General features: G+C 41.2%; 1 protein-coding gene and 1 long non-coding RNA gene across 2 annotated transcripts in view; one reads left to right on the top strand and one right to left on the bottom strand.

Moving 5' to 3' along the window:
• LOC140918311 (uncharacterized) overlaps nt 1–19,438 on the bottom strand; it is a 45,743-nt gene that overhangs the window by 8,079 nt on the left and 18,226 nt on the right. Inside the window, exons 2-3 of the long non-coding RNA XR_012161141.1 lie at nt 6,158–6,270; nt 751–839 (exon numbers count right to left, since the gene is read on the bottom strand). This is a non-coding gene — a long non-coding RNA (uncharacterized lncRNA). The remainder of the gene's footprint in view (nt 1–750; nt 840–6,157; nt 6,271–19,438) is intronic.
• HUNK (hormonally up-regulated Neu-associated kinase) overlaps nt 1–19,438 on the top strand; it is an 86,943-nt gene that overhangs the window by 59,120 nt on the left and 8,385 nt on the right. Inside the window, exons 6-8 of the mRNA XM_073362364.1 lie at nt 6,232–6,367; nt 11,812–11,980; nt 14,227–14,310. Of these exons, the coding sequence (XP_073218465.1) occupies nt 6,232–6,367; nt 11,812–11,980; nt 14,227–14,310 (389 nt within the window). The remainder of the gene's footprint in view (nt 1–6,231; nt 6,368–11,811; nt 11,981–14,226; nt 14,311–19,438) is intronic.

Raw genomic sequence — 19,438 nt, 5'->3', positions numbered from 1 at the left:
ACTCAGGCTCACAGGGCTCGGGCTACAGGGCTTTAAAATTGTGGTGTAGACATTTGGGCTCAGTCTGGAGTCCAAGTTCTGGGACCCCACAAGGGGGAGGGTCCCAGAGCTTGAACGTCTCACCTCAATTTTACAGTCCCGCAACTTGAGCTGAGCAAGCCCAACTCAGCTGACACAGGCCAGCCGTAGGTGTTTAAATGCAGTGTAAACATACTCGGTGAGTCTGGGCTTTCAGCAATGATTTCTGTGAAAATTAAACACAGAAATAATTTAAATTGGAAAATGAGTTATGTCCGGTGCCATCAGAGAGTCAACCAAACATCATGCAACTGTGCAGTTTGAAACAGACCCAATCTTCTCACTAAAATCTTGGACTATGTCCAAACACACCCCAAAATCCATATTTTTAATTATAGTTTTAAAAACCTGGATTAGATTCGATTATATCATTAAACAAACTGTATGTGGTTGAATAAAGTCCCCAAACTGTCCAGACTGTAGTGTCTCTCTTGAATCTAGTGTCCTGAGTTGGTTAAAAAACAAAGGTATTTGGTTGTGGGAAGCCACCAAGTTTTAAAATATCTGTAAGTAAACTGCAGTACTAAAAAGTTTGGGAACCACGGCTGCAGAGCATTCAAGTTTAATCGCATTTTCTTTTATTTTCCCTCTCTCTGCTTATTACAACTTATTTATGTTACAGAATTCTAAGTTTTTCACAGCTGATAGTCCATAAATTCACTGATATTTTACCTTTTAATCACTGCATCCCAACGATTGTTTGTAAAGCCTATCAGACAGTATCTCCAGGGTGTGTAAGCGTATGCACCATTAAGCAAACCCTGTGAAGCAGAAAATGAGGTGTTAGCATTTATGACGGCTGAGCAACTGATAATTAAAATTCCATAAATGAGTTGCATCATATAATTACCTCTATTGCTAATACAGTTATAAGGGGTTTTAAAAATTGGGTCTAACTTATGGCTCAGTGGTATGAAATTGCCTTAGCTTGTTTCATGTGGTCAGTAGTACAGACAGCAACTCTATGCATAATTTCACCAGGCAGACATTCACATTCGGCATTCTCTAAAAACAATAGAAACCAAATTGTTTCTGACCACTGCAAGGAATGTGGCTTCTCAGTGTCAAAACAGAAGAATGTTTGTATTCCTATTAATAAAACTCATTTTACAACTTTTTAAAACTGAGCTTGGTCTCAGAATGAAATTTAAAGAGAAACTAAATTTCCAGTGATGTTGGTCTTGAAACTGTAAAGAGAACAAACATTATCCCAAAATTATACCACAGAAAGAAAATTCTGCCAAGTGTAAGGTGATTGGCTAACCAGATTAGCACCATCCTTGATTTCATAGATGAAGCCCCAGCTTTGTGTATATAGACAACTGTTGGCTGGGTAATTCAGTTATATCTTTGTTAGCTCAGCGACTTTGTTCAGCATGGACCAAGGGAATGATATAACAGTTTTATTTGCATCTGACTTCATATGTAACATGCTCTACCTCCAAAGATTGATCTGTTGGCTTCATGTTTGCTTTTCCGTACAATTCATGGTGTTAGATCTTATGCCTAGGGCCCTACCAAATTCACTTTCCATTTTAGACAATTTCACGGTCATAGGATTTTAAAAATAGTAAATTTCATGATTTCAGCTATTTAAATCTCAAATTTCATGGTGTTGTAATTGTAGAGGTCTCCACCCAAAAAGGAGTTAGTGTGTGTGGGTGTGGGGGGGGGGTGTCACAAGGTTATGTGGAGGGGTTGCATTACTGCTACCCTTACTTCTGCTGGTGGCGGCGCTGCCTTCAGAGCTGGGCAGCTGGAGAGCGGCGGCTGCTGGCTGGGAGCCCAGCTCTGAAGGCAGAGCCGCTGCCACAGCAGCTGCACAGAAGTAAGAATGGCCTGGTAGGGTACTGCCACCTTTGCTTCTGTGCTGCTGCCTGCAGAGCTGGGCCCTCAGTCAGCAGCCGCCGCTCTCTGGCCACCCAGCTCTGAAGGCAGCAGTGCAGAAGTAACGGTGGCAATACTGCAATCCCCCTAAAATAACCGTGTGACCCTCCTGCAACTCCCTTTTGGGTCAGGACCCCCAGTTTGAGAAACGCTGGGCTCCCCCATGAAATCTGTATAGTATAGGGTAAAAGTACACACAAAAAAACAGATTTATGCAAAGAGACCAGATTTCACGGTCCATGATTCATTTTACATGGCTGTGAATTTGGTAGGGCCCTACTTATGCCTGTAGGGTTTGGATCCTGGCTAACTGAGAAACTGCCTCTCTCCATCTGTGCCATCACAACACTTAAGATCAGCTGAGGTACTTTTTCTAGATACTAGATGCAGAGCAATCTCAGTGGAGGGTTCTTGGCTCTGGAATTCATTTCATTCAGCCTGAATCTTTTGATCTTTATAGTATGGCAGAAGTCTCATCCACTTAGTCAGTCATTTGCTGGAGGAAAAGGGAGCTTTTATAGGGAATTGAACTCATTTGGAGACTGAGTTTATTTACATAACACTTTCAATAAGCATTGTGCACTGTTGTTGTAACTGTGTTCAGAATCTGTTGGGAGGTGCATTTTATAATTGGGAAAATGGGAAAAATGGAAAGTCATAAGCCAAAACAGAAGAACAATGGATTTGTTGTTCTTGACAATAGAGAATTCTTTATCTAAGAAACGTGACATGGGGCTTGCAGCACGCTCATGGAATAGCCATAACATCAAATTCCAAAAGATTTATGGACAGATTTCCAATCTTTCCCTGCTGTTACTGCAATATTATTGCTGTATGAAAATACGGAAAAGTCAGGAGAGATTTAAGCTAAAATAGCCCATGGTAATTAATGATTTATGAAGATAGAAATAACTCTACAAAAATTTGATTCATGCTTAGGTGACCTGGTAACTGCATAATCGTAATTCTCTCCGTCTGCCAAATGTAAACTTCTTGACAGTAGGCCTGTCTAAATTGGATAGTCTCTCAGGGCCCTGTCCAGGAGATATTTGGTTTCTGTAGGATGTTGAACACAGAGGCTCCTCAAGTTGGTAGGGCTCAGCACCTACAGAACCTCCTCCTGACTTATATAATACAAATCTCTCCCTTCCTTGTGTCACAAATCTACAGGATTTGTGCTGTGGCCCAGCTTTTAAACAGTCCCCCATTCAACGTGCTAGACCACATGGCCTCAATGCCTCTAAGGGCTTGTCTACATTACCCGCAGGATTGAGGGAAAGCAATCGATCCAGTAGGGGTCGATTTACTGTGTATAGTCTAGACGCGATAAATGGACTGCCGAGTGCTCTCCCATCGACTCCGGTACTCCACCGGAGCGAGAAGCGGAGGCGGAGTCGATGGGGGAGCGTCAGCTGTCGACTCACCGCAGTGAAGACACCGCGGTGAGTAGATCTAAGTACATCGACTTCAGCTACGTTATTTACATAGCTGAAGTTATGTAACTTAGATCGATCCCTCCGCAGTGTAGACCAGGCCTGAGACTCAACCCTTGGGCTCCAGCACTCCTGCTTCTCACTGTGAGCTCTGTCCAGCAAGTCCAACTGGGAAAGATTCCTATTCAGAGAGGGTTGCACCCTCTTCAGGGATCAGTGCACCTCTGCAAGTATTTGCGGTGACACCAGGCAATCTTTTCAAAACAGACTAGGATTTATCAGTCAACTGGAATGCAGCACTGGGAAGTCCTTAGCTGGCATAGAGAAGCAAAGGTTAAGACAGTAGCCCACACCCAGGCTCCCTTGAGCCATCCTGCTATAGGAACCATCAGGGTTTCTTTTCTCTGTCTTTGTCCATTCTCAGTCCCAGGCGAGAGCTTCCTTTGTCTCTGTGAGCTCAGCTCTTAACGCAGACATCTGACACCTTTTGGTCCATTGTCCTCCTCCTGGGGAGCGCTGCTGAGTTCACATGTTCCATCTGCTGAAGTTTCTCACTGTTAAGTGTCAGTTGTTCAGTAGCTGGGGTTCCTGTTGTCTTTCTGGATCCTTCCTTGATATGGGTTGGTTCTAGTCAGCGCTGAATGAGCCATTCCTATCATCCCAAATGCCTCATGTCTCCTGCAATGGCCCAGGAGCATCTTAACTTCCTGCACCCCCTGGGTAGCAATACTAAGTCAAGAAAGTCACTGCCATGCATAAAAATATGACAGAAAATTCACACTTTAGTCATCCATTGTCCACTGATCTGCTTTAGAACATAGGCACACACTTCCTCTTCTTGACCCCACATAGACCAGGCTTCATGGTGACTTCCTGAGCTGAGCATGCTCAAAAAGGACCAGTGATGTACATAAGGGAGGGGACTGGATAACAACATGACTGCAGACAAGAGCCTTTTAAAGGCAAGTACACTTTATCTTTAGTTAACATTTTTGCCCTTTTCAAATGGTTACATCCCAGCCTAGAGAGCAAACATGCTGCTCTCCAAACACAAGGGAGGGTACAAAAATAACGAAGCCTGTCATTTGTGTTTCTGGCCCCTGAGATGCCCATTGATTACTGTGTAAATGGCAGTCCATGTAAAGCATTTGAGACGATGGTGAAGAGGATATGCCATTGCTACTCTAGTGCAAAGATGGATTCAGTTGTAAAAGACAAAAATGGCATAAAACAATTGGGTGGTATCCACTGACCCAACATTAATGGTCTATAAACTAGAAGAGAGTACATGTTTTTGGTGTTTGCTATGGAATTCATCCAGAATTCTTTTGCAGCTCGGCTGACTATTTTTACCTTAGTACGTAGCCCATGTGTGCTAGCCACATTATTATATTTGGTGGCTTCTGTGGTGTGTATGATGTGTCCAATTTCTGCGTATGTGAGGCTGACTGCAAGCATTTGGGTGATCTCGTGTACAAAATCTTAAAAAACCCCAAACTCCTCCAACATTAGGTTTCTGTGTCTGTTCCATGAAGAATTTTAGAGAGCATATTAAATTCCTTAAGATTGCACCAGCAGAAGGCAGGTTTTAGTCATGATGGTTTGGAGATTAAAATATAGGACTAGTCAAAATGGAGATAAGTTTCCAGCTTCCTGTGTGGCCTTGGGCCAGTCATTTTCTCTCTCCTTGTAACTAACAACTTTAAAGGCATGATGTCAACGAATGTTTGTAAAACACTTTGAGATTCTTTTATGGAAAACTTTGAAAGGAATGGAGTCACATAGGCCCACTTCCGCCCTTAGATACTCCCTTGCAACTCTGTTGCAGTCAATGGAAATACAGGGGTTCATATCTGAAAACAGAAATGAGCCCACTAAGTTTACTGCTCTATTTTAATTGGGTCAGCGTGTCCTATCATTGATTTCAGTATGGATGCACCATTTTAACTGAGAAACTAATTTGGTCCCCTGGGCCTGATGCTGTGTGATACTGAGCACTGGTGCTGACTGGAAGTTAATGGGAGTTGAGGCTGCTCAGCCCTGCTCCAGAGGCATGCAGTTCCTTTTTTAGATTGCACCTTGGGCCTCTAACTTTATACTTCTGCTGATTTTTTGAAGGGATGTATAAGGAAGAAACCCTTATGTTGTTGCCGAGGGAACATTTAAATAATGAAGAAATGATTGTAATGCTAAGGGCCTGATTCAGGAAAGTACTTAAGAATGTGTTTAGGTCCCATTGAAGTAAATAGGACTGAAGTATGTGCTAAAGTGTTTTACTGATCTGGGGCTACATTCTCTCATCTCTCATGTTTAATATTGGGCCAAACCTCTAGACAGGTAAAATTCCAGATGACTTCTCTTACTGTTTGTCCCACACAATTTGCTATTGAAATATGTTGCACAGGGTAGTCTCTAGATTAGATTTGTATCAAAGATTTTTTCCTTTTTTTAAAATGTAAAATCAGATCTGGTGCATGTTATGATCCTCCTGTCTAGAATAGTATTATCTGACCAGAGTCAGGGTCTGGGGATAATTTGGAACAAATGCCTCTCACCGTGCTGGGTTTTTTTCCTGGAAGCATGAAGGTTACCTTCAGAGCACACACAGATAATTTTCCCTCTTCTCATTTATGATTCTATAAAACATTATTTATTTTACATATGGATTAACTCCTTAGCAGATAATTTTCTCAGGGACATTAGAGCATATCATAAAGGAAACCGTTGCTTGATAGTATATTTTTGGTAAGGTTACTTACCATAGTAACTCAGTTGCTAAGTTAAGTTGTAAAGCATATGACATAGCTGTCATCTTTTCTTAATATCTTCACAGCGGCCATAAACTTTCTACAATCTCTGCTAGAGCCAGATCCTGCAAAGAGACCAAACATCCAGCAAGCTTTAGCAAATCGTTGGCTTAATGAGAATTACCCTGGGAAAGCACCGCATAATGTCACGTATCCAAACAGGTATTGTAATGAATACAATACTTCGCAAATGTGAGAACACATTAAACCATTAGAGGCTTGATCCTGTATACCCTTACTCACATAACAAAGTCCCATTGAACTCACTGGGATTACATACATGAGTACGGATTGCTCAGGACTGGGCCTGAAATAAATGGGAGATGGTATCAGTTTTGAGGGAGTTCTTAGTGCAAAAGTCAAAATTACTTCCTTAAACTAGCAGAGAGATGCCATACTGCTGCATGGTGACCCAGGATCAAGACCACATACTTAGTTGACTCCTCGATCTTCTCAGAATTGATGGGGGAAGCCCACTGTACATCAGTCTTGGCACCCCTTTGTTTGCTGTTGGAGTGATATTACTATGTCACTGGAAGTTACTGCCTTTCTAAAACTCCAGCTCAGATTCTGTGTGATAAATACAACATTATTATGGTAACCGTTATGGCAAGGATCAGAGTTAGATGAACTTGCTTAGATGAGTATTAATCTTGAACACCTCAACAGACACAGAGACATATGACCAGGGTCAGGTGGATGACAGATCTCATGGCAAAATGCATATGCAGCCAGGAAAAAAAGAGTGCTATTTTTGATACACTTAGGGCTTGATCCACCAAGGGATTTAGGAGCTTAAATGTCACTTGACGCACCTAAGTCCAAAATTTACATCCTCAACCCCCTGCTGCTTACACTGTTGGCACCTAAATTCCTATGGCACCTAAGTTTCGGCCAGTGGACATGTGCAGTGCCAGCTATGTCCTGACACTGCTGAGTTGCTTGGTGTCTAGCTATCACCTAATCCATACTGCCTGATGCAGTAGGTGTTTCCAAAGGCTGTCTGTCGGATTGAGCCCCACACAAAGCATTCGATCAGAGGAGGAGTGGGTGGTGTGTGTCCCGCCTCCCCTCCCCTTTGCCTTGTGCCTTATAGCTCAGTGGTTTATATGTTCACCTAGGGTGTGGGAGGTCTAGAGTCACATCCCTGCTCTGCCTGATATGGAATGGGCATTTGAACCCAGGTCTCCCCACTCCCTGGTGGGGCTCTCTCTTGCTTAAGCTGTTCAGTTTTTGTACAATATACTTAAACATTCATTGGGCCAGGCACAGACTGAGAATGACTCTGTAGCTAAGTGGTTAGCTGTGCCCCTTCCCCCCGCCTCCCAGAACAGTGAGAATCTGGTTCAAGTCTTTGGGCTTGTCTACAATACCTGCAGGATCAACGGGCAGCAATCGATCCAGTGGGGGTTGATTTATCGTGTCTAGTCTAGATGCTATAAATCAACCGCCGAGTGCTCTCCCGTCGACTCCAGTACTCCACCTGAGCGAGAGTCGCAGGCGGAGTCAACGGGGGAGCATGAGCTGTCAACTCAGCGCAGTGAAGACACCGTGGTGAGTAGATCTAAGTATGTCGACTTCAGCTATGTTATTCACATAACTGGAGTTGTGTAACTTAGATCGATTCTTCCCCCCCCGCCCAAGTGTAGCCCAGGCCTTCATTCCAGATCAGGCAGAGGGGAAGATTTGAATCTGGCTCTCTGACATTCTGGGTGAAGGCTATAGGGGGCTCCTCCTTATTTTTGTGGAAAAGAGCAGATCTGATTTTGGTTTAGGTGCCTAATTCCAGGAGACGGATCGTGGGGAGAATCCTGAGTGGAGACAGGCAGATCCCACCAGCCTACAGTTAGGCACCTATCTGATTTTGAGCGGCTTGGCCACACCCTTCTTCTCAGCATTTCCTACTGGCTTGCTTAAGCAGCTCAGCGTGGTGACTTTTGTGAATACCATTCTTAGATGCCTAACTCTTCGCATGCATTGCACAGGAGGCCTGGGTACTTACCTCAGACCTACGGATTCTTTTATGTGGCAGGGCATCTAAACATTAGGTGTTGCAATCACGAGTCTAAATCCCCTTTGTGGATGTAGCCACTAGTCAAAATGCAATAGCTTTTGTGTAAAACGCAATTCAGCACCAGCTGTGGGTTTATTTATGCCCAGGGATTGCAAGCCTAGAGTCACATAGAGAATAGCAGCTTCTAGTTCTCAGAAAATGGGAGGATCAAACTTGAGTGAGACTGAGGGCTTTTATTCTGGAATGGAAGTTCATAAGAGAGATTTGGTGAAACAATGAATCATTAGGCTGGTGAAACAATGAATCGTTAGGCTGGCATACAGGGGAACACAGAGTTGTGGTGCAGGGAAACGTGATTGGCTACATTAATGGATGGACTATAAAGAAGGAATAAAGAAGTGGTTGGTTTACAAGGGATGTGGTAGAGAATGAGATGAGTCATTGTCTCAACATTTTTGTCCCGATACCAAATCTAATTGAGCTAACACAAAACACACACAGCAGATTTGAGGAATCTTGGTGCATTGGACTGTACTAAAGTATGGTACATATGAACATTTTGTGTTAAAAAAGGGAAAATAAGTGTAAACTGAATGAGTCATTATGCTAATTAAATCACTGTCATAATGAGTCTAATCAATCTACTAAACATGGCATCTGTTAAGCAAATGTAACTGTAACTGAGAGCTGTGTGGGTAACTTAATACTCTCACTCCTAGTCTTATCTCCACTAAACACAACACAAGGGCGGCTTGAAATACGTTTGATTTCAAACTCTTTTCCATTTGCACGTGCAAGATGCACTTTTATATTGATATATATTTTTAAATCCCTGGCATGCACTTGAGTTGCACTTTGTCACATTGTATTGGAAGTGTTCTTTCTGAGTTTGCTCACAGGTGTAACTGATTGTATGTATAATTATTTAGGTGACTTGTAAAGGAAGCTAGAGTCTAAAATGTTAAAGAAAAGAGCAGTGCAATGTCCTTTATTTCTCAAGTGCCCACTAATCATTCTGTCTTGAAGGCAATGGAACTAGCTGGGAAGGGAAGTATTGTACATAGTCTAGTTTAAAGGGATATCCCTTTTTTAGAAAAATCACTCTTACAATAAATATTACAGTAAAATCTCAAAGTTACAAACTAACCAGTCAACCACACACCTCATTTGGAACCTGAAGTGTGCAATCAGGCAGCAGCAGAGACCAAAAAAAAAAAAAAAAAAAAAAGCAAATACAGAACAGTACTGAGTTAAACGTAAACTGCTTTAAAAAAAAAAGGGAAAGCAGCATTTTAATTCTGCATAGGAAAGTTTCAAAGCTGTATTAAGTCAATGCTCAGTTGAAAACTTTTGAAAGAACAACCATAATGTTTTGTTCAGCGTTAGAAACATTTCAGAGTTACAAACAACCTCCATTCCTGAGGTGTTTATAACTCTGAGGTTCTACTGTATGTACAGAATCATTTTTTCTCATCACTCGCGTCTCTGGAAAATCAGAAAATTAGACCCCTGTGTATTTTGACCCACATTTTGTGCTGAAGTCAGTGGAGTTCCATAGGATTAAAGTCATGTAGATTATTGCCTTTCTATCTTTGGGCTATAGTGCTTTTTTGTTTTTAACTAGCTTAGGTCCCAAACTTCACCTACCTACAAGTTGCTATACAATAGTGTGATAAGAAAAATCCTCTTGATTGTAAATATTTAGGGCCGTATTTTGCTTTCATTTAAATTGGTGTAAATTTGGAGTAACACAATTAAATTCAACTTTGAAAGAATTCCTCTGGATGTAAGCCAGAGTGTGTGAGCAGGAAATATACCGTAGTTCTTATCCACCGCCTAATCACCAAGAAATCTCCACTCTCATCCCAACCACTATTTTTATTGAACTAACAAAAAGCAATGTATTGTACTCACGGGTACCCCTTCTGCCCTTTTATGGGCATCACTAAATGCTCCTTAGATAGGGAGTTGGTAGAAGGAGTGGAAGGGGGAGGGTATAAAACTGAGATGCAGGAGATTTCTCATAAAATAATTCTGCCTGGCTTTTTATAAGCTTGCGTTTATTAAAGAAATACTCTGAAGACAAAAAATACTTTACATTTTACAGACTACTTCCAGCAACAATTGCCTGGGTTCTTTTTGCTATCCGAAGATAGACTTACTTACCATACAGCAGCAGATACAGTTTGCCTAGTAATTTCTTTAAAAAAAACCCTAAAAGCAGTCCCTAAGTACAAAATTAATTTTAATAAGCACGTTGAACAAAAGTAAACATTTGCTAGTCAAGATTTACCAGACTTGATTTTGAATATTATTTAGAGTCCTGCTATGGCCAACCCCATCTCACGTGCAGTAACGGCTGAATGTAACAGACATTAAAAATACCAGTGCAGGGGGTGAGATGGGAAATGATGAACCTATTAAAAGTAGAGGTCAGATTTTTTTAAAAAGCTCAGCACCCAGCAGTCCTTAGTAAGGCACCTAAATAAGTGGCTAAAATAGCTATTGGAACAAGGAATAGCTTTTTTTAAAAACAATGATTTTTGAAAATAATGGGAGCTACTGGGTGCTGGGCACACCTGGAAGTCGGGCCAATTCATTTAGAAGCCTAAATGAGCTCTTTGGGAAATTTGACCTTCCAATGTACTGTTAAAGGCACTGTTATAACTGCACAAGGCTATTGCCCTCCATTCCTCAACTCAGATAAGCCCATTATTGAGAGCGTGCGCAAACACACACATATTTTATGTATAACTTAGCTTTATATAGTGCCTTCTACCTCAAAGCACTTCTACAGATTTAACAAACTGCTATAGAAATGTTACATATAGCTCTCTTCACCTACTGTTGAAATATACCGATCTGTGGGATGAAACACTCTAGCTAGCTACTTAATGCAAGGAGAAACACCCAAGCAACAGTTAACGATTGCAGATGAAGAAGTACCGTATCTAATGGAAAGAACAGAAACATATAGGTAAGCAGAACGTAGCTAGCTGAGCGGGATTTTAGCTCTTCTCCTCCAAAAGGAGCCATGGGATGTTTAATGACTACAGTGGTCAAGACCTTGGGTTTTATGTGTTAATCAGACTGTGGCATCTGCAGCACTACAGTGCCTCTTAACACCATGCTGGGCCATTGGTTCACGATTGACTCAGAGGGAAGAATGCCATCTATTTAATGATCAGTGTCACTTCCCGCAGCGCATACTGTAGCTGTTCCTTGGCAATCTACCATCCAAGTAATAACTAGCCTTGACCTTTTTTAGTTTGTCAGATCTGAATGGAACACAGTGTAGGGTGGTAGGGCTGAAAGCCACATAGAAAACTGTATCCAAAATCCTTGAGTACAGAGTGTATGCTGAGTTAAAGTATCAGAAGGTATTCTTTATCGCTAAAATAATTTTTGGCTGCTTTTTGAACTAGAGCTACCTTCACAAGAACGTAAGGCTAGTCATGTTTACATTACTTAGCTATATAATGGCCTTCAGATCTCTAGTGCATACTCTGCAGGTGTCCTCATTGCTAACAAGCATTCTAATGTCTCATCTGGAGGGTTGTAAGAATAATTTGTTCGGTCTCTCTTTGTGTAGAATTCACCTAGAAGACCTCAGCCAAAGTGTGCTGCTCCATATGACTGAAAAGCTGGGTTACAAGAACAGCGATGTGATCAACACTGTCCTCTCTAATAGGGCAAGCAACACTCTTGCCATCTACTTTCTACTTAATAAGAAACTAGAGCGCTATTTGACAGGCCTGAGAGTAAGTATTGCTTGATATTGATTCTTGAAGATGATGACAACAACAACAATAATAATAATAATAATTAATAATAATATTAATAATTATATAATAAATATAAAAAGAGTGCTGTAATATACAAAAATTTTCCCACGCACTGACATTTGATTCAGAGTCTTTAACTTAGTGAAGTGTAGCCCCTTGAGATTCACTGTTCATATAACATTAGTTGTGAAAGGGAGATAATGCTGGTAAATAGATAACATTAATTCAGATCAGAATTCCCATGCATGGGAAGTAATTGCTTGTAGGTTGTATGTACATGGTTTTCAAATGTAGGCATTGGACAAAGAGGCTCCTGGGAAGGCTTTTGGCTTACAGAAACAAAATCCTTGCCATGTAAGGCTTTATTTTTGTCCTAGAGTTGTCGGGTTTATGCTCTTTAGATACAATTATTCTGTTATTAAGAAACATTCGTTAATGTAATGTGATTCTTGGCAGGAGAGGTGGGACAGTTGAATAGCCATTAAAATGTGTGTGTTTGTTGTGAAGTGAAAACTTTAAGATAAAAGTGGTACTTAAAAATAATATGTATGTAGAGTTTGTTGATTAGTTTTTGACCCTCTTGGCCCATGGCACAAAGCATTAATACCAAATAGCTCTTGCATATGACCTTGGGTCAAAAATCCTGCTGTCCAATTTGCATTGCAGGCTTCTTGCAGTGAAGATTGTTATTGCATATTCTGCATTCAGTTTCTGCACAAACCTCCCATTGGCATCAACAGATGTCTACTCTGGGGATGAGAAGAGCAATAAGTGACTTAAGAGACTGACAGTGCAGTTGCAGCCCAGGCTCTCCCTCACATAGATTATGACTAGGGTTGTGTGAAATTTGGCAGTTTCACTTTGTAAGGGTTCTTGCAAACACTTTTCTTTGTTCTTTGGTGTCAGTCTTCTTAGGTTTCAGAGTGGTAGCCATGTTAGTCTGTATCAGCAAAAACAACGAGGAGTCCTTTTGGCTTAGAGACTAACAAATTTATTTGGGCAGAAGCTTTCGTGGGCTAAAACCCACTTCATCAGATGCATGGAGTGGAAAATACAGTACAGAGGTATAAATACACAGCATATGAAAAGATGGGAGTTGCCTTAGCAAGTGGGGGGGTCAGTGCTAACGAGCCAATTCAATTAAAGTGGAAGTGGGCTATTCTCAACAGTTGACAAGAAGGGAGGAAAAATCACTTTTGTAGTGCTAATGAGTTCAATGTAATCAAGGTGGCCCATTTCAAACAGTTGACCAGAAGGTGTGGGTATCAGCAGGGGGAAAAATTAGTTTTTGTAGTGACCCATCCACTCCCAGTCTTTATTCAGGCCTAATTTGATGGTGTCCAGTTTGTAAATTAATTCCAGTTCTGCAGTTTCTCTTTAGGGTCACTTCTACCTCTCCATTGCATTGCCCCCCTTCCCATGTTTGACTTTGAGGTTTGGATTCAAAGCAAAGGGCCATTGAAACCAGCAAATTTCTCCTATTTTCACATCAAAACAATGCAAAATTCTGTAGTCCACATAGTTGTGATTTGAGCCCATAACAGTGGGGAAGCATGCACTGGAGTAGCCATCCTAACACTTTTCTTTGAACGAGTACAGTCTGTGCACTCTTTTATGCTGGCTAAGGAGGGAGGGGGGCCATCATCCTGCCCCCACCTCACCTCAGCTTACCCCTCCCTGCCTGCTTAAGGGAGCCTAGCACTGCCAGTACGGGTAGTTTCGTGCTCTCTAGCGACATAATGGGTGGCCCCTGTACAAGTGTATGGGGCATGCAAGGGGCTGAGGCACCTCGTACTCTGTCCTCCCGTGGCATCTGTGCATAGCGAGACACAAGCTGGGTCTGAGATGTAAATAGTGAGGAAGCTGTAAGCATCTACAAGGCTGCTTATAAGGGGGCAGGGTTTTATGGGTTTTTCCTTTCAACTTATTAGTTTCTGTTTTATCTCAGAGGGATTCCTTGTCTGATGAATGGCCATGGATTCTTCACTCCTCCTCAGAGCATAGTTATATTAGAAAGACCATTCAGATGTTTTAATAATGATGTCTCGCTGGCCATTTGCAGATGAGCAAGAATGATATTTAAATATAATGGGTCAAATCCATCATTGCCATAAGCCAGTGCAACTCTGTTGAAAGCCACAGTGAATTTGGCCCAGCAGGTTGTAGTTTATCAGTTTTATTGATTCAAATTATCTCACATTATTTTTTCCCCTCTTCAACAGAAGTCAGATGTCCATGACAACGTTTGCTATAGGAACCAGCTATACCAGATAGAAAAATACAAGGTGAACCAAGATGCCTATGAGGTAGAGCCTTTTATAATGATACTTTGATACCGGACTGAATTTAAGAATTTCCCACTGATTGTGAATACAGTTGATGGGTTTCTGGCCCTGGGGGGAAAACAGAAATAATTCCAAGCCCAGAGAAATAGGGAAAGTTGCTTACAAGAGAGAAAGTTACCAAATGACTCATTTGGGCATCTTCATTAAAAAAGTGACTGATCTGCTTGCACAGAACAAATGGACAGAAAGGTCAGAATAATACCCCAACAAGTAAGCCTAAATGTGAATCTCAGTGACAGTGAAGAATAGAAGTTAGAGATGCGAATATTCTAGACAGCAAATTCCATTTGTCCATCTAGGTATTCTGAACCCCACAATTTGACTTTGAGAACACTCCCAACACTGATGAGTTCATAATAACTGCTAATCACTAAAGCTATTGTGTTTCTCCTCAGATATATTCTGCTGTAATACAGGCTGCATGGGGCTGTGTGAAATTTTCTTAGGGATATAAAAAAACCACCGTAGCTCCTCTACAACATCTTCTAGCTGATTCTCTCTAAGCACTTCACAAGAATTTATAAATTAAGCCTCACAATATTTATGAGGGCTAGTCTCCAACTCCAAGATACAAGTAGCTCCCATTGAAGGCAACTGGTGTTGCATGATTGAAGGCAATCGGTGCTGCATGTATCTTTCTGAGGAAGAATAGAGCTCTCTGGGAGGTAGAAGGAGTATTATCATCCCCATTGTACAAATAGGAAACCAAAGAACCAAGAACTTAAGTAACTTGCCCACGGTCACAGCCTTCACTGCATTTGAGCAATGTAACTCAAAAATTAGACAATGTTCAGCCCAGGTTCATTGACAGGCTGTGAGCAGAGCTGTTTGAAAAATGGGTATTTTTCCCAATGAAAAATTTTGGTGAAGATTTTTTTTTTTTCAATTTTTTCTAGACTTGATTAAAAAAAACTAGAAAACTTGCCGTTTTAGTCAAGCAAAAGCCAAAAAATGTCAGCCCAAGCCCAGAACATATTTGGTTTTGCATCAATGTTTATTAACATTGAGGAGAAATGTTTCAGGCAGGGCTGGCCCAAGGTGTTTTGTGGCCCGGGGTAGAAAACTGTGGTGTTCATCACTTCATTCTGCACACCCACCTCCCCACAAAACAAATGCAAGCAAAAGGAACAAGACAACAAATGGGGATTTGGCACTCCTGGATGTTGGCTGCCCGAATCGCCCGCCCCTCAGGTCAGTCCTGGTTTCACAGGAACACTGCTGGCCTGTTATATGCCCAGTCTTACTATCCAAACTTCAGTGAGAGCTCTGTGTAAGAAATGCCTGTCTGGGCCTATCATTGCATACCAGTGGCTTTGATGATTATTTATTGTTTGTATTACTTTAGTGCCTAGAATTCCTAATCACGTCATTGTACTAGGCACTGTACAAATGTTCTCTGCCCTCAAGAACTGTGTTTCATCCTTGTGTTGGGACCTAGGAGTGTAAAAAAACACTATTGGTAAAAGCCACTCTGGTTTTATTGTGTTCTGCAATCTGCTAGTACTGTTCTGTCTGGAGACAGAAGACATGGGTCATGTAAATTAGGACGCTGACTGATGAGGAGTGCCTACACTCAATGGTTCCCTCTCAGTGATCACAAAGATACTGTTCATTCATTAGATAGAAGGTGTTGCTTTTGTGTTGCCTGTCTCTATCCTTTTTGCCTGGGTTTTAAAGGAATCCACTCCAGATACCAGGGCCCTTTGATTTTAGGATTTCCTTCTCCTTTCCTTTCTTTGCCGAAGGGAGGAATTACAGTGGTGCAAGCATTGTGCAGGTCTAACAACCATATGATAAATTACAGTATTCCCAAAAGATCACCTCTTTCTAAAGCTGCTTTTCACAGTTATGATGGTGATGGTCACTGTATTATTAAAAATGGTTTCCAAGCCCAAAATTACATGGGCACATTTATATTGTGTCTGGTTTTGTTTGTTTTTTTTTAAAAATGCATTTACCAATTTAATAGACAAGTTGAATTGCAAGCCAGATGGAAGTATCAGGGCAAAGCACGTGCTGCATTTTATTTATATAAAGAGCACATACTTTATTTGCAAAAAGAAAAGGAGTACTTGTGGCACCTTAGAGACTAACCAATTTATTTGAGCATGAGCTCATGCTCAAATAAATTGGTTAGTCTCTAAGGTGCCACAAGTACTCCTTTTCTTTTTGCGAATACAGACTAACACAGCTGTTCCTCTGAAACCATACTTTATTTGAAACATATCAGCTGTAGATAGATTGAGCAAATATATTTCAAGATGTGCCTGAGGGCTCTTTAGAGCCAAATTCTTCTCTGTATACACATAGGTTCCCAGTACAATCACTGGGAGCCACTTATGTGTTTCTGAGTGCGAATTTAGCTGTTAGCTTATTGTTTACATGTGTGTATTGTGTATATGTGTATGTATAGTAATATATAAGAACATACAACTTGTATTTCTACACAAGTGAAAGAAAACTTATTTGGCAAATAGTGCAACGATAGAAACACACAGATTGTTTTGGTGTTATTTTTAAAATGGAAGTGCATTTGCTTCTGCAGCCCTAAAAGCCAATTGCCACCAGAGAATTGATGTATGACTTCTATACGAAAAATTAAGATCTAATGACAGTGCTACCACAATTGCCTATTTTGGCAGTATACATTCTCATGGCTAAGGGGTCGCTGCTTATTCCCTCTGAAGCCTGGTCTGGAGACAAAGTTTTATGTATATCAGTATCACTGTTTTGGTTAGGTGTGTGATTTTTTTTTTTTAACTGGAATAGCTATACTGGTACAGCAAGTAGTGTGGATGCAGTTATACTGATATAGCTTCTTCACCTTCCCACACAGGAATAACTATATACACCTTTATAACACTATAGCTGTGTCCACACTAGGTGGGCTGTATCGCATTTACAGTACCTGGATAGTTGAAACAGTACAGCTTTTGTTTGTGGACAGACCCGATGATATTGTTGCAACATGTTTTGAAGGTGGACATGGAAGCCTTCTTCTCTCCCTTCTTAAATTACTGTACCTTATAAATATTAAAATCTGTCTTATAATGAGGGAAAAAGACATATCAAATATATTCTTAGTTGTAACATAAAAATTACTGTCTAAGCCTGCAAAAATGTCTGTACGTGTTTACTTTTGAGCACATGAGTAATCCCATAAACTTCAAATCCTGCAGGAGCAGGGCCTTGGTACATACAAGACGACAGATTATAGAAACTGAAGTTAGCTTGTAAAATCTTGGGTAGTCTTTCTATGTGTTTGTACAGTGCCTAGCATACTAGGGCCCAATCCTGACTGGGGCATTTGGGCAGCAATACAAATAAATAATAATATTCTAAAACAGAAGATGAACTGTTAGCACACTGAAACAGAAAAAGAAATGCTTCAGAAGTAACCTACCTAAAAATAATCACTAGCCTATAACTAAACCTGTTTCTATAGGGACTCTTAACAAATGCTTTGTGATGGAGACATCCTTTGGGTGTCTTTTCAGATTCTTTGGGAAATTTCCAGGGTCCATCCCCTTATTCTCTCAAGAAGGAAAGGTTTACTTACAAACTAACCTTTGTTAGGCTATTTGGGATCTCCCAATTTGACTGTGTTCTTCCACCACTGCTGCAAGTATCAGCATCCCTCTCAGTCTGCCTTTCAGCTCCAAAGAGAAACATGGGAGACTAGTCCCTAGATAAATGATGTAGCTGTGTTGCCATGGAGATGCCATGCAGACGTCTCCTAAGGTTCTGCAGCACCTGGCTGAAATTCTTCCACATCACGTTAGCAGCAATGTAAAAAATGCAAATGTAAGTGACTGTGACCATAGTGGTTGTGGCTCGTAGTGCCCCATATTGCTAGTGAGGAAGTATTGTAATAGGGCTGTAGCTGTTAGCATGGCAAGTCCCCTTTCCCATAGGGCTCACTGGAGGGGGAAGTTAGCAGCAAGCTCTGCAGTGGTGTCGCTAAGACAGCTGTGAACTGGGGTGCAAAGAACTCCAAGATACAGGTTCCCTACCCACATAGGGTCTTTTAAAGCCTTGTTTCATATTTATATTTAGCAGAGGTGTGTAGGCAAGCAAGAAGGGGTGTTGGGAGGACTCGGGGGATTGGGAACAGTAGTGCTAAAGTAGTGCCCCATGTACGGGATCCCTGGAGGCTGGATTGGGTGTGATGCTCCCCATGCAAAGTAGCTGCCGGAGTCAGATTCAGGTTTGGAGGGAGCTGAAGGAATTCTAGCACAGAGAGCTAGTGCTGTGGTCCTATCATAACAACAGACAAAGACAATATAAACACCAGTTATCTTCCTTTTAAATCTATTGCTGGGATTAGGGTAGCTTTTGGGGTTGAGGTCAGGACAGGAAATAGCATAGAATGAGGTAATGCCAAATATTCCCAAGTATAGCTTACTGGTACAGCTCTTTCATTGTGTGAGCTGGATGTATACAGTATGTTGAAGGCTGAACATTTATAGCTCCGCTAAAGAAAATCTTCCTTTCCTTTTCAAAATATAATGGCATTTGGCACCTTGGGACTCAGGTTTTTTTTCTTTTTAGAGGAAATAGTCCTAATAAATTTTAAAAATAATTAAAAGACCATTTCCAGCATGTCGCCAGGATGAAGTAACTCACTGATAACACAGGATATGTGGGTTTCCTTTTCACATGGGTACTTAAGTCTGTACAAGACAGCTGTGCTACTGCTCCATGAAAATGTTACAGCAGCATGAATGTAATATAATGTCAGGGTCACTTGGAATGTGTTTCAGAGTAGGGCAGAGTTCTGGTTTAGCTCTGTCTGTTGTACCACTAGACTAAAAATAATTGCTGTATGGAAATGTTCTCGCTGAGGCTGTATCAACCAAAATGCAAATCCTTCCCTCAAAATACCAAATAGCTGTTGAGAGTCTTGATGGCCTTTTTGTGTTGATATTTCACCATCTGGTCCTCTCATCCCAAGTACCTTTAAAAAAATGCTTCTGAAAGAAGCCCAATTTCTGCTGGGCTTGGCATCATAGCTGCAGAGCCTCATGTAACTATTCAACATGATGCGCAGGGAATTAACTGCACAACTCCCATTGACTTTATTTTTATG

Source organism: Lepidochelys kempii, chromosome 1 (genome assembly GCF_965140265.1).
Source record: "Lepidochelys kempii isolate rLepKem1 chromosome 1, rLepKem1.hap2, whole genome shotgun sequence".
Taxonomy (NCBI): Eukaryota; Metazoa; Chordata; order Testudines; family Cheloniidae; genus Lepidochelys; species Lepidochelys kempii.
The sequence above is the reverse complement of the archived record's forward strand: the minus strand, read 5'-3'. Positions and strand labels throughout refer to the sequence as shown.